Source organism: Vulpes vulpes, chromosome 4, assembly GCF_048418805.1.
Source record: "Vulpes vulpes isolate BD-2025 chromosome 4, VulVul3, whole genome shotgun sequence".
Taxonomy (NCBI): Eukaryota; Metazoa; Chordata; class Mammalia; order Carnivora; family Canidae; genus Vulpes; species Vulpes vulpes.
Window position 1 is genome coordinate 35728462 of NC_132783.1, and position 15997 is coordinate 35744458.

General features: G+C 39.6%; 1 protein-coding gene across 3 annotated transcripts in view; it reads right to left on the reverse strand.

The window, feature by feature from the left end:
- Positions 1-15997, reverse strand: part of MCUB (mitochondrial calcium uniporter dominant negative subunit beta) — a 102895-nt gene that overhangs the window by 12056 nt on the left and 74842 nt on the right. For all 3 annotated transcript variants that reach the window (XM_072755495.1, XM_072755494.1, XM_072755496.1), the window contains exons 2-4: positions 12122-12197; positions 11049-11219; positions 6938-7042 (exon numbers count right to left, since the gene is read on the reverse strand). In XM_072755495.1, coding sequence (XP_072611596.1) covers positions 6938-7042; positions 11049-11219; positions 12122-12197 — 352 coding nt within the window. The remainder of the gene's footprint in view (positions 1-6937; positions 7043-11048; positions 11220-12121; positions 12198-15997) is intronic.

Here is a 15997-nt window from a genome sequence, read left to right on the forward strand (position 1 = left end):
TTTTTTTTTTTTTAATTATTTATTCATGAAAGACACAGAGAGAGGCAGAGACCTAGGCAGAGGGATAAGCAGGCTCTATGCAGGGAGCCTGATGCAGAACTCGATACCGGGACACCAGGATCACACCCTGGGCCAAAGACAGACACTCAACCACTGAGCCACCCTGGCGTCCCATCATGTCCAATTTTCAACAAAAAATTATACAGCAAGGGGAAAAAGCAAGGTGTATCATATTTAAACTGCAGAAAATCAAAGATAAAGAAACCACTAAAAACCCAAGGAAAGAACACCTTCCCTACAGAAGAGCACAGATAAAGCAGACACCTGACTCCCCTCAGAGTTGGTACCAGCAGGGAAGGAGACAGGGAAAAACCAAGCTTTGAAGAGTAATAAAGGAAATTTTCAACTTCATGTCTTGGGTCCTATATTTACCATCTACCAAGGTCAAAAGGACTTGGCAAAACCTCAAAGTACCAGCTCTATACACTGTACATCTGCTTCATTAAAGAAAATTACCCTGGAAGAACATACTGAACACAGAAGATAAAGGAAGAAACTTCCCTGGTTCCCACAACATTAAAGTCCTACAGCCTTGCATATATTAGAAACTTAAGATGTCAGCAACTTTCTGAAATGTCCTTTGTCTAATTATTTGTAACATTTATAAAAAAAAGATTTTATGTATTTATTCATGAGAGACACAGAGAGAGAAAGAGAGAGAGGCAGAGACACAGGCAGAGGGAGAAGCAGGTTCCATGCAGGGAGCCTGATGTGGGACTCAATCCTGGGATTTCAGGATCATGCCCCAGGCTAAAGGCAGGCGCTAAAAGGCTGAGCCTCCCAAGGATCCCCGATTTGTAACTTTTTATGTAAAAAAAAAAAAAAAAGAAAAAGAAAGTAAAAACTCTGCACCAAATGTTCCTTTGACAGAGCACCACTGCTTTGTGAAGACAAGCAGTTGTCCCAACTTAGACTCCAATAAAATCCTCTTTCTTTCTGTTAGAAACTCTAAAAGATGTGTTCATTCTGTGTCAACATGAGAAAAAAAACACAAACCTAGAATGCTGTTATCCCACCAAATGATCCTTCAAAAGTGAAGGAGAAATGCAGACTTTCTCAAACAAAAATTGATAATTTGTTGCCAATGGGCTTGCCTTGCAAGAAGTGTTAAAAGTAAAGGAAAGGGGAGGTGCCCAGGTGGCTCAGAGGTTCAGCGTCTGCCTTCCGCCCAGGGTGTGATCCTGGAGTCCCGGGATCGAGTCCCACATCAGGCTCCCTGCATGGAGCCTGCTTCTCCCTCTGCCTTGTCTCTGCCTCTCTCTGTGTCTCCCATGAATAAATAAATAAAATCTTTAAAAAAAAAAAAAGTGAAGGAAAGGACAATGATACAAGGTCAGAAACCTAGATCTACATAAAGGAATTCTACATTAAAGAAAGAATAAAGGAAGATAAAATTATTTTTCTTTTTGCTTATTACTTCAGCTAACAACAGTCTCTTCAAAATAATAGCAGCAAAAGTATATTCAATGCTTATTGCTTATATATGAGTGAAATGAGTAACAAGGGATGGGAAGAAAGAATTAGAAATACATAGTATTACAAGGTACTTGCAATGCCTGTGAAACAATCCATCTAGTGTTATTTGAAAGTGGATTTGGGAGTGCCTGTCTGGCTCAGCTGGTAGTACGTGTGACTCTTGGTCTCAAGGTTATAAATTCAAGCCACAGTGGGTATAGAGATTACTTAAAATCTTTAGGGGAGCCTTGGTGGTTCAGATGGTTATATCCATTCAGGTCTTGATCTCAGGGTTCTGAGTTCAAGCCCTGAAAGTGGCTCCATACTAAGTGTGGAGTCTACTTAGGGAAAAAAACTTAATAAAAAAAAAAAAAGGTGGATTTGGGTTAATTGCAAATGTATATTGCAAAATCTAGGGCAATCACTGAAAAAAGTAATATTTAAAACTATCACTGATATGCTATAAAAGAAAAATGGAATCATAAAATTCATGAGAAAATTCAACAGAAGGCAGGGCACCAGGTGGCTCAGGTCGCGATCTTGGGGTGCTGGGATCAAGCCTGTGTCGGGCTCCCTGCTTAGCAGAGAGTCCGCTTCTCCATCTCCCTCTGCTTAGGTCTCTGCCTGTCTCTCTTATGAAAAAATAAATCCTTTTTTTTTTTTTTTTTAAAGAAAAGAACAAAGAAGAGTATTACATAATTACATAAGGGAGTCAATTCTTCAAGCAAACATAGCAACCCTTAATGTGTATGTAACTAACAATAAAGTGTCAAAATATGAGTGTCTCCATATCTGATAGAACTGCAAGGAGGAAGAAATAAATCCAATAACAGTTGGAGACTTCAATACTCTCTATCAGATATGGAGAGATCCAGCCAGAAAAAAAAAAAAGACCCCAAAACATTAAGGACATAGCTACACTCAACAGTACTATCAATCATCTGGATAGAAGTAACATGTACAGACTATTTCATCCAACAACAGAGAACATACATACCTTTCAAGCTTACATGGAACATTCACCACGATAAATCTCACTTGGGGCCACATCCAAACAAATACAAAAGAATATAAATCCTACAATGTATGCTCTCAGACCACAATGGACTTTAAGAATAAATCAAAAAGAGGGCTGGAAAATCTCAAAATTTTTGGCAATTAAACAGCATACTTCTAAATAACACATGGGTCAAAGAAGAAATCAAGAAAAGTTACATGATATTTCGAACTACATGAAAATGAAAACACAACTTATCAAAATTTGTAGGATGAAACAAAGCAGTGCTCAGAGGGAAATTTATAGAATTGAAGGCATACATTAGAAAAGAAGAGACATCTAAAATCAATAATTTAAGTTTCCACTGTAGGTAACTAGAAAAAGAGAAGCACATTAAATTCAACATAAGCAGAAGAAAAGAAACAAAATTAGAGCAGAAATCAATGAAATCAAGGGGTGCTTGGCTAGCTCAGTCAGAAGAGCATACAACTCTTGATCCTGAGGTTGTGAGTTTGAGCCCCATGTTGGGTATAGAGATTACCTAAAAATAATTTAAAAAAAAAAAAAGAATCAGTTAAATTGAGAACAGAAAATCAATAAAGAAAATCAATGAAACCAAAAGCTAGTTCTTTGGAGAGATCATTAAAATTGATAAACCCCTAGCCATAACAAGAAAAAAAGGGAAGACACAAATTACTCATATCAGAAATGAAAGATAAAACATCATTATAGATCCAATGAACATTTAAAGGATAATAAAGGAAATTCTGAATAACCCCATGCTTGCAAATTTAATAACCCAAATTAAAAGGATCCATTCTTTGAAAAGACACATTGGCAAAATAAACACAAGAAAAAATAGACAATATGAATAAGCCTGTATCTATTTTAAAAATTGAATCATTAACTAATAACCTGCCAAAATGGAAAGCACTAGACCCAAATGGGTTCACTGAAGAATTCTATTCAACATTTAAATATGATTTTATACCAATTCTCTACAATCCCTTCCAGAAGATAGAAGCAGAAGGAATGATTCCTAACTCATTCTATGAGACATTACCCTAATGCAAAAATCAGATAAGGACATTACAGGAAAAGAAAATTAAAGATCAGGGTCTCTGATGAACAAAGTTGCAAAAATCCTCGACAAAGTATTAGTAAACTAAATCCAACGATGTATAAAAACAATTATGCATCAGGACCAACTGGGATTTATTACAGATATGGAAGGTTGGTTCAACTTTCCAAAGCCAATTAATGCAATCCATTACATCAAAAAGCCAAAGAAGAAAAATCATGTGATCATACCAATAAATGGAGAAATACATTTGAAAAAAATCCAGTACCTATTCATGATGACAACCCTCAGTAAAGCAGGAATAGAGAGGAACTTCCTCAACTTGTTAATAACATATTTAATGATGAGAAACTTAAAGCTTTCCTGCCAAGACCAGGAAAAAAGCTAGGTATCTCCTCTCACTACTCTTTTATAAATCATATGCCAAGTCCTAGCTAATGAAGTAAAAAAAAAAAAAAAGATATAAAAGTGAACAGACTGTAAAGAAATAGAACTTTGTTCACAGATGACAGACTGTCTATGTAGAAAATGTGAAAGAATTGACAAAACAAAACTGCTGAAACTAATAAGCAATTATAGCAAAATTGCAGGATACAAGGCTAGTATATAAAAGCCAATCACCTTATAACACACGAGAAAGTGGAATTTGGAAATTAAAATATATTACCATTTACATCATCACCTAAAAAATGGAAATACTTAGGTATAAATGTAACAAGCTATGATCAAGATCCTTGAGGAAAACTATAAAACTGGTGAAAGGCATCAAAGAAGAACTAAATAAATGGAGAGATGTTCCCATGTTCATGGGAAGTAGGACTTGAAACTGACAACTTTATCTATACGTTCAGCATAGTCCAAATCAAGATTCCAGCAAGGTATTTTGTGGTTATCAACAAACTGATTCTAAAGTTTAAATGGGAAGTCAAAAGATCTAGAATAGCCAGCTCAGTATGGAAGAAAAATAGAGAATTGACACTACTCAATTCCAAGACTTACTATAAAGCTATAGTAGTCAAGACAGACTGATATTGGTAAAGGAATGAACAGGTCAATAGAGTTGAATAGAGAGGGGATCCCTGGGTGGCCCAGCAGTTTAGTGCCTGCCTTTGGCCTGGGGTGTGATCCTGGAGTCCCGGAATCAAGTTGGAGTTCCAGGATCAAGTCCCACATCGGGCTCCCTGCATGGAGCCTGCTTCTCCCTCTGCCTGTGTCTCTGCCTCTTTCTCTCTCTCTCTCTTTCTCTTTCTGTGACTCTCATGGATGAATAAATAAAATCTTAAAAAAAAAAAAAAAGAATTGAATAGAGAGCCCAGAAACAGACCCATATAAATATAGTCAACTGGTCTTTGACAAAGGAGCAAAGGCAATACAATAAAGACTGCCTTTTCAACAAATGGTGCTGGAAGAATTAGCCATTCACATGCAAAAGCAAACAGAAAGAAAGAATCTAGATTCAGACCGTATATCCTTCACAAAAATTAACTCAAAATGGATCACAGACTTAAATGTAAAATGCATAATCATATAACTCCTAGAGCATTGGAGAAAACCCTGATGAATCTGGGTATGGAGATGACTTGTTATGTACACCAAGGGTACAATCCATGAAAGAAATAAATGATATACTGGGTTTCATTAAAATTGAAACCTCTGCTCTACAAAAGACAATGCCAAGAGAATGAGAAGACAAGCTACAGATAGGGGGAAAAATATTTGCAAAGGAAAGATTTGATAATGAACTGTTATCTAAAATATGCAAAACAATCTTAAATCTACAATGAAAAATGGACAACCTGCTTAAAAAATGGGCCAAGGACTTGAAAAGACACCTCATCAAAGAATACAATAAGCATTTGAAATCATAGGCCATTAAGCAAGTGCAAGTTAAGAAAAAATAAGCTATTACACACCTATTAGAATGGTCAAAATCCAAAACGCTGACAACACTAAATGCTGAAAAGGAGGTGGGGTGGAGCAGCAGTAACTCTCACACACTGCTGAGGGACATGCAAAATGGTACAGCCACTTTGGAAGAAAGTTTGCCAGTTTCTTACAAAACCAAGCATACTGGTTTTGCGTTTTTTTTTTTTAAGGTTTTATTTATTTATTCATGAAAGAGAGAGAGAGATTGAGCAAGAGGGTGGTAGAGGGAGAAGGAGGCTCCCCACAAGGAGCCCGATGTGGGACTTGATCCCAGATCCCGGGATCACACCCCGAGCCAAAGGCAGACACTCAACCACTGGGCCACCCAGATGTCCCTAAACATACTTAGCAGTTGCCAGGGGTTGAAGGGGTAGAAGGGATGAATGGGCACATCACAGAGGACTTTTGGGTAGTGGAGTACTCTGTATGATACTATAATGGTGGATGTATGTCATTATACATTTATTAAAAACTCAAGAGTGAACCCAAATGTCAACTATGAGCTTTGAGTAATGATGGGCCAGTGTAGGTTCATGGATTATAACAAATGTACCACTCTGTTGCCTGACAGTGGGGGAGGCTATGGGGTGGTGGACAGAGAGTTTATGGGAACTGTATACTATCTGCTCAATCTTACTATGAACCTACTAAAACCACTCTAAGAAAAATCAAGTCTGGGGATCCCTGGGTGGCTCAGCGGTTTTGTGCCTGCCTTTGGCCCAGGGCCCGATCCTGGAGTCCCGGGATCAAGTCCCACATCGGGCTCCCTACATGGAGCCTGTTTCTCCCTCTGCCTGTGTCTCTGCCTCTCTCTCTATCATAAATAAATAAATAAATAAATAAATAAATAAATAAATAAATAAATAAATAAATCTAAAAAAAAAAGAAAAATCAAGTCTTTTTTTTTAAAAAGAGTTAAGCACAATACAGTTGATATGCACTTGGATTTTGAGGCCCACTTCTTTTTTTTATAAATTTTTTTTTTTTTCATGATAGTCACACAGAGAGAGAGAGGCAGAGACACAGGCAGAGGGAGAAACAGGCTCCATGCACCGGAGGCCCGATGTGGGATTCGATCCCGGGTCTCCAGGATCGAGCCCTGGGCCAAAGGCAGGCGCCAAACCGCTGCGCCACCCAGGGATCCCCAGGCCCACTTCTTCTTAACCCAATAATGTCAGGTTAAGCATTCAAGATCCCAAAGTGAAGTCTTAAAACTATAAAAAGAGTGTATGACACTAAAATCCCTGCTGGGCAACTGCTATTGATCATTCATACCCCTGCTAGCAAAACTTAAATATCGGTTACCAAAAGCCTTCTTGGTTATTTGGTTAATTAAGAAGGTTCTTAAGCTTGCTCCCTGTAAAAGTCCCACAATTAAAAGGGAAATGCTGAGATGGTTGCATAGCTGTATCTCTTACCTTTCTTGGGGCACTGTACATCATATGTTACTTTGTTAATGACAAGTTTAAAATCATTCATTAGCAAAATTTCCATCAAGGTCGAAGCTGGAATTTCACTGCCATCTGAAAGAAAGTACATAATGTAAAAATATGTCCTTGTTTTATTATTATTTTTTAAATTTTTATTTATTTATGATAGTCACAGAGAGAGAGAGAGAGAGAGAGAGAGGCAGAGACATAGGCAGAGGGAGAAGCAGGCTCCATGCACCGGGAGCCCGACGTGGGATTCGATCCCGGGTCTCCAGGATTGCACCCTGGGCCAAAGGCAGGCGCTAAACCGCTGCGCCACCCAGGGATCCCTATGTCCTCGTTTTAAATGGTGAAAACCATTTTCCAACATATAGAAAATATTTACTAACCAGGTCTTTACAATACAGTAGTGGACAATTTCATTTTGGAGGGCTCTCCATATCCAATACTGTTCCCATGGTGAGGAATCCTCCCTTCCTGCTCTACCTCGCATTACACAGGACCACACAGAGCAGGCAGGTGCTCCCTCTCTCACTTGGTCAGCTGGGCTGGGATCCAGGCAGATATTCCTAGTGAGACTTTATCTGCACAAGGTCACATAAAGCCTCAAGGAAGGTGGGAACACTTCACAGCAAGGCCAGAGCAGTGGAGGTGACATGTAGGGGGTGCAGGTGTCAGCAGAGCCCATCAGGTGGATCCTAGGCTAACCTGGTCTTTGCTCTGTTCTACCCCTGCCTTCTTCTGAGCCTGGTTCTCTGTGAATTCCAAATCTCCAGAATCTACTCACACATTCCTCTGCTCAGCCAGAGTCCATGTCTGCTGGCCCCTGATTGGTATGTGTAAGGCACACAGGTAATAACATTTAGAAGCTTTTTAATTATTAGAGGTGACTGATTTGTTAAAACTTAGTGGCCAAACAGCACCACCAACCATTACCACAGAGGGCTCCCTGCTATTCTAGCTGGGGAAAGGTGAAGAGGCAAAGCTTCCAGGAGGGAAGCTTGATGATGTCACCTCAACTGATGAACAGGAACCCAGTATCAGCAGGGATACTGATAAACATAATTAAACCTATGGAGTCAATCTGCCTATGTGTGGTTTTCATAGTAACTGCAAATACCCTAGGAACAATTGGGAGGGGGTAGGGAACCTCTTGAAAAATTTTAACCTCAGTGTGGTGTGCTTGGCATAGCTTCTTATATAGCCTAGTTTTTATTATATTTTTTAAGTTAAAAAAGTGTAGTACACTTTAATGCAACCCAGGTGTTAAGAAAACAAATTCACTGAATAAGCAAACTGGTGGTAGATAAGGGTTCCTCTATCATTATCCCTTTAGAACAGTCCACACATAAGTGATATAAAGCCCAGGACAGTTATCTTCTCCTAGCCCGGCATTTGCCTGGCTACATTCAACTAAAGCTATTTCGGCGATATTAATATGTATGACAACAATAATGCTGCTAGCAAAATCAGGAAGAACCTGGTTGTCTGCCTCCTGTCTGGCTCTAATTCTTTTGTTCCAGAAGGCAGCAAGTCAAGTCTGCACCTGGGTCTGTTCCTTGAATTTGGCTGTTTGGGTTCCTGTTCATCAGTTGGGGTGACATCATTTTCCCAGGAATTGCCAAATAATTCAACCCACACTATGGGCAAAACTGTGACAAGCTTAGAACACTCTTTTCAAGCCCAGATTAAATGCAGGCAAATTCCACCCACAGAGAGCCTCTCTCTTTTTAAAGATCAGCAACACACCAAATCATTTTATATGACTTTGCAAGTGTCATTTAAAAATTTACATTTAAATGACTTCAAACCTACTCCTTAAAATATGACTATAAATAGCAATCACCTGAGTGCAATTTCTCAGTTGAAGTACTACATTATCCTTTATACAGCAAAAGATTTATGTGAAACACTTTTAAGGACCTAATGATACAGTCTTGAATTTTCTACCGATTCTTGGGTAAGTATTGATTTAAACCCCAATAAAGTGTTTTCACTCAGTCTCAAGAGCCCTTTTTTCTAAGATTCCTGTCTTTCCCTTTATGCTTTATGTTTCAAAGCTACTCAGATTTTTAGAAACAAGCACGGTACATGTCAATCACCGCTTTAATCTTGCTTATTTCATTCACTAAAGGGACACTTAGATGAGTCCATATACCATCAGGCAAGGACTGTGCTCGGTGCCCTTCTGGGCACAGGGGCCTGCAACTGCCAGTTCTTAGAAGCTTAGCAAGCAGGCTCTGGCCCCTGGGCTTTGAGGGCTCCTGTGACCGTTCAGTCTAGTTCAGAGAAGAAGCACTAGGCCACTGTGGTTACAGGACTAAAACCTTATATTCTGATCCTGGTTTTGTCAGGAAGAAAGCTCCCCTTGCAGTTAAATCCAAAGTCCTTACCATAACCTACAATAAAGCTTTCCCTCATCCCTCCCACCAATACTGTTTCAACCCAGCTGCCTCCTTTACAGCCACCGAGGCTTGACTCTCACAACTGGGCCTCTGCCAGGAGGGCTCCCCCATTTACACAGCTCCCCCTTCTCTTTGGTCTTCCTTCCAACCTGGAACATCACATCCCCCCCGAAACCCTGCTTTCCTGAGAGCATCTCCTCCCATACCTCCCTCCCAACTCCCCATATTCTGAAGGCACCTCCTCCCACAGCACACACACCCCCACTCCAGAGTATCTTCCCCCACCACATAAACACCCACTCTGCAAGCATCTCCCCCCCCTCCACCACATACAAATCCACTCTGAGAGCACCTCCCACCCAACACAGCCCCACTCTGCTTTTTCTCTGTAATAGTCATTATCTAACATACTACATATTTTCGTTACCTTTTTCTTTCTCCTCTTAAAATATAACCTCAAGAAGAGCAGGACTTTTTTTATCTCTATTGTTCTTTGCTCTGCCTCTGGCACCTAGCAGTGCCTGGAATATATTAGATGCTCAATTTGTTGAGTAAATAAATTCTTAATCTCTATTTTTCTGCTTCTATATCTATCCCTCATTTGGCTCTAAACTTGGATAGGGAAGATGATTTCCTTTTCAAAACTGCAACAGTAATCACTAATGCTTAAATAATTTTACTCTAAGCATGTCAAACTACAATAAAATAAAAATGTAAATTTGGTCATTTATCGCTATTTATAGCCTCTATGCTGGGCTGGGTTAAAGAATTCTTTATTCTATTTTAGGGGCAGTAGGTTGAAGACCACTTCAGACCATGAGGGCATAAAAGCTATACCCTAAAACTTGAAATGTCTAGTTATTAACCATCTCTACTGGTATTAACAATATATATATATTCTTCCTGAAAACTAATTCCATCAGAAAATATATGAGATCAAAACTGCTTTAAGGGGATCCCTGGGTGGCTCAGCGGTTTAGTGCTTGCCTTCGGTCCAGGGCGTGATCCCAGAGACACGGGATCGAGTCCCACATCGGGCTCCCTGCATGGAGCCTGCTTCTCCCCCTGCCTGTGTCTCTGCCTCTCTCTCTCTGTGCCTCTCATGAATAAATAAATATTTTTTAAAAAAATAAAGATTAATGAATGATTTCTGTAACTATTCACTAGCTATTTTTTTTAATTTTTTTTTTTATGATAGTCACACAGAGAGAGAGAGAGAGAGAGGCAGAGACACAGGCAGAGGGAGAAGCAGGCTCCATGCACCGGGAGCCCCACGTGGGACTCAATCCTGGGTCTCCAGGATCGCGCCCTGGGCCAAAGGCAGGCGCCAAACCACTGTGCCACCTAGGGATCCCCCTTCACTAGCTATTTTAATCATTAAAACTGCATTTTGTTTTCTGATTATTCAAATTGTGTTGAAATTTACATGCTAATGACTGTCATTAAAATTTCCTCAGAAAAAATTTTTGGACTAAGTTTATAAAATAAGTAACTGACACTTATGTTAAACCTATTCCATTAACTCTTTATTCAACAGAGTTAATTTTTTTATATTACTGATATACAAAAATGGAAGACACAATAAAGGCCAACTATTTATTATATAATGAATTAAAGAATCAACTGTCTAGAATAAGAACAAAACAAAGGTTCAGAAGAAGAGAAAAAGACAAATTGAAAAAATATATATGTACCTGCTGTGAAGATGGCTGCAGTTTTGACACCTTTATCTTCATTTTGTAGGTCCTGAAGGAATGAGCCAACTGTTGATAACATTGGTTTGACCACAAATTGACAGCGCTCTTTTCTGGATGGCAAAGTGAGTGTTATCAAGGGAAGTCCATGTCTATAATTAACTGTTACTTCTGGTGAAGAAAAAAAGTAGGAATATAGGAATGGATAAAACTTAATTTTTATTTTATTTATTTATTTATTTTAAAAGATTTTATTTATTTATTCATGAGAGACACACACACACAGAGGTAGAGACATAGGCAGAGGGAGAAGCAGGCTCCATGCAGGGAGCCTGATGTGGGACTTGATCCTGGGACTCCAGGATCACGCTCTGGGCTGAAGGCAGGCGCTAAATGGCTGAGCCACCCAGGGATCCCCAAAACTTAATTTTTAAAAAGCAATTTTAAAATACAAGATTCTATAAAAAATGCTTAAATGTGGAACTCCTAACCCTCTGAATTCCTATAATAGTGCCTTCATTATACTACAACTTACCTATTCTTTACCATTCAATAACATTTCATTAAGCAGGGACGCCTGCGTGGCTCAGCAGTTGAGCGTCTGTCTGCCTTTGGCTCAGGGCGTGATCCCAGAGTCCCGGGATGGAGTCCCACCCACATCGTGCTCCTGCATGGAGCGTGCTTCTCCCTCTGCCTGTGTCTCTGCATCTCTGTCTCTCGTGAATAAATAAATAAAATCTTTTTATGAAAAAAAAAACCATTTCATTAAGAATGTGTCACACTTTATTATAATTATCTGCTCAGTCTTGCCAGGTGAAGAGTTAAGTTCTTGAGGGCAGAAACTGCTTCTAATTCATCTATAACTCATCTGCTTGTCAGGGTAGGAGTTTGCCAAAAGACATGAGAGACATTAAGGCAGCAGAAAAGGGAAGACCTGAACTGGGGGCAGGGATGGGGAGAGTATGGAGAGGCACAAGAAAAGTCCATTTTGCTCAAAATTCATACTCATCCTTTTATTTGGAAGAATGCAAAAACATTAGCATAGAGATCAAAGAAGTGATAAGAAAGCTTACCATCAGGGGGCACCACTGTACCATAAAAATGTGATTGATAGAATTGTAGATTTCCACACAGCTTCACACACAAAACCTGTAAGAAAGATGATTTTTTCTTTAGAAAAAGTGGGAAAGTTAAAATAAGTGTCTTTACCAGAAGATTTTTCTAAACTTACAGGATAAGCATGATAAACACTTCAGCTTCCCACACATACTCAGATAAGTAAGCCCTTAGAGAGAGGCTCACCAAACCTTTCTGCTTTGTTGTCCCATATGGTAGGCACTAGCCACACGTGACCATCAACATTAAAATTAACACTAATAATTCAGTTTCTCAGTCATTTTCACCACATTTCATAGATCCAGGTGCCTATTGGCTACTGTATAAGCACAGAAACAGAACATTTCATCATCACAGAAAGTTCTACAGACAGTCCTGCTGGGCTTAGAACATCTAAAATGATTACTTTACGCGGCTCAGTTGGTTAAACATCTGCCTTCAGCTCAGGTCATGGTCTCAGGGTCCCAGGATCCAGTCCCTCATTGGGATTCCTGCTCCACAGGGAGCCTGCTTCTCCTTCCTGCCTCTGCCACCGCACCCCTCCCACCTATTTCTCATGAATAAATAAAAATAAAATCTTAGAAGAAAAAAAATAAAATGGCTACTTTACTATGGGACATATTTTAGAGTTTGTGTTGGTGTTTGGTTTACAGTTGTACTGGGGCTTAAAGACTAGATGACATCATGGTGTGCTATGTAGATAAAGACACATTGGTAGTTGAAAGAAAGGGCACTGGAAAATTGGTTCATAGGCATTTGGCACTCAAAAGAACCTGTACCAGAGGTCACAAACCCCAGTCACAACATCCAGAGTTTTTTTCTTTTTAAGTAGGTTCCACGTCAGCATGGAACCAAATACAGGGCTTGAACTCACAACCCTGAAAATCAAGACCGGAGCTGAAATCAAGAGTTGACATATGTACTGACTGAGCCAACCAGGTATCCGAACATCCAGTGATTTTAACGTATCATCTTGCAAAAGGTTTATTAATAATAAACTTGCCAGTAATTATGAAATGAAGAATTCTTTCTCTGGTTGCTTTTAAAGATTTTTAAGTAATCTCCACATGGGGCTCAAATCCATAACCTCAAGGATCAAGAGTTGCATGCTCCACTGAGCCAGCCAGGTGTTCCAAGAATTCTTTTCTAAATTATATTTTTCAAGTTTTCATTTATACAAGGGAACACTTAAATCAAATGGTTAAAAATGTGCTCACTGCTATGAAAAATGAAACAATGTTTCACTACCCTCAAAATCAAAACAAGGTTATCAGTAAGTTAAACATTCAGATACATATTTCTAGTATTAAACACAACACAGTCTATTAGTTACAACAGAATATCATCTGTTACGTTCATTTATGGCTGTTCATTTGAATTTTATTTCTAAAAAGAACTCACTACTAACACAAAAAGAAAGAAAACCCTATTTCTTAAAATAGATGTAGCTCTCACTGAATAAAGTAGGTAGAAGTTCTCCAAGTCTGGATAATGGATGGTACAATATTGTTATTCTTTTCCTACTATTTTTAGTTAAACTATAAGAAACTGAGAAAAAAAAATGTATCTTCTTGAAAACACATCAGAATTCTCTACCAAAATACTTCTTTAAAAATATTTAATGAGGGATGCCTGGGTGGCTCAGCAGTTCAGTCTGCCTTTGCTCAGGGCATGGTCCTAGGGTCCTGGGATGGAGTCCCACATCAGGCTCCCCGCAGGGAGCCTGCTTCTCACTCTGCCTATGTCTCTGCCCTCCCCCCCTCAGAAGCAAATAAAATCTTTAAAAATATAAAATAAAAATATTTAATGATATAAATGATTCTCTATGTATAAAAGTCAAATATAAAAAAAGCCAGGTGTAAAAGTTAAAGCCCTCCCTTTTATGTTTTCCCCTCTTTCCCCCCTTTATTTCTGTACCATTTCACAACTTCTCCCAGAGATAATTGCTGTAATGAGAAAAACTCTTAAAAAAAAAAAAGACTATGTATTTCATGGGGGTGGGGGGAGAGAAAAAGAGCACAAGCAGGGGAACAGCAGAGGGAAAGGGAGAAGCAGGTTCCCTCAGAGCAGGGCTGTGGGGCTCCGTTCCAGAACCCTGAGATCATAACCTGAGCAGAAGGCAGACACTTAACCTACTGAGCCACCCAAGCACCCTAAAGACTCTCTCAACTAAACTTTAGTTCGGCTCCTCTGGCGTATCCTCCAAGAGTCCCTTTTAACAAGAAACCTGTCAGTTTAGCCAGAATCCTCCACCCTCGGTATCCAATCAAATTCCTCATTCTCCACGTATAGGTATTATCTGATCATCCTGGTCTACTTTCAGGAAGAGTCTTTGTCAGTCAGTTTAGCAAAGAATTACTCTCCCCTCTCAGTAATTCTCCATCCATCACTCCCACCCACCCTGCCCTTCAGATATAAATCCCCATTTTCCTTGCTGCATTCGGAGCTGAGCCCAATCTCTCTCAACTGCAAAACCCCACTGTCCTTGTCCCCCTAATAAAGTCTGCCTTACCATTCTTCAATGAGTGCCATGAATAATTTTTTAACAGCAGTTTGGTATGTAGCCTTCCAAGCCTTTTTCTCTATAGTACCACTTTTACATCCTAGCTAAATTCTATGCTAGAGTCCAACATAAAGTTAGATAGCTTATGAGTCAGGTTCCTAGATACCAACGGTAATTCCCGATCAGAAAGTATCACTTAATGTGCTGATGAAGCTTCTCATCTACTACCAGGGAAATCATGTTAGAGGCAACCACTTGACAACCAGGAGATGCTGAAAGGTAGAAGAGCCAGCAAAACATACCAGAGCTTTCTCAAGTATTTGCATGCTTCCCAAGAATCACCTATTACACTAGCATCTGTTAAGTAGACAGGGCTCGCTAAAAAGTTTCCTGGAACCCACGCAGAGATTTTTGATCTAGTAGGTCTGAAAGTAGGGGTGTAAGGATTTGCATTTTTAATAAGCCCCAGGGTTATACTAAAGTTACAGGTGTGAGGATCACACTCTGAGTACCTGGGCTCCAGAGGATCCTCCATGGCTTCCAGGGCACTGTGGAAATTTTGCATAGAATCATTTTGAATTCCAAATTTTAGCACTGGGTCAAAGGTCACTACCTTCAAATGGTATGATACTCAGGATCACATCAAAAGAAGACTCAAGGGGATCCCTGGGTGGCTCAGCGGTTTGGCACCTGCCTTTGGCCCAGGGCACGATCCTGGGGTCCCGGGATCAAGTTCCTCGTTGGGCTCCCAACATGGAGCCTGTTTCTCCCTCTGCCTGTGTCTCTGCCTCTCTATCATGAATAAATAAAAATCTTTATTAAAAAAAAAAAAAAGACTCAGACTTCTCATTTATCACATATTTTTCATAAATACAATTCTAATCAATCATAATACAACCCTAAAAACTTCTTAGGCTTCAACAGCTTATATAAAATAGAAAGAACAGTGGGCCTGGAAGCCAAAAATACTGGGATTCTAAACTTAATTCAGCCGCTTAACAATTGGGAGATCACAGGTAAGTCACAGGGCCAACTCCGTGCTTCAGTTTTCTCAACGGATAGGTGGGAATAACATCTATCTTGCAGAGCTGATATAGAAATTAAACAAAGCAAAGTACTACGCAAGCACAAGACAGAGTTTATGAGCCCACGAAGTGCAGCATGGACCAACTCACCTCCACAGTTCTATCACTCACTAGAAACTTAGGACCCAGACAAGCCAGGAGTCACTGACTTTTCATGAAAGTACCTTCTGTATTTACTTCTGCCTAACAAATCCTGTCACTCTCTCCAGGTCCAGCTAAAAAACATTTCCTCTGAGTCTTCCTGC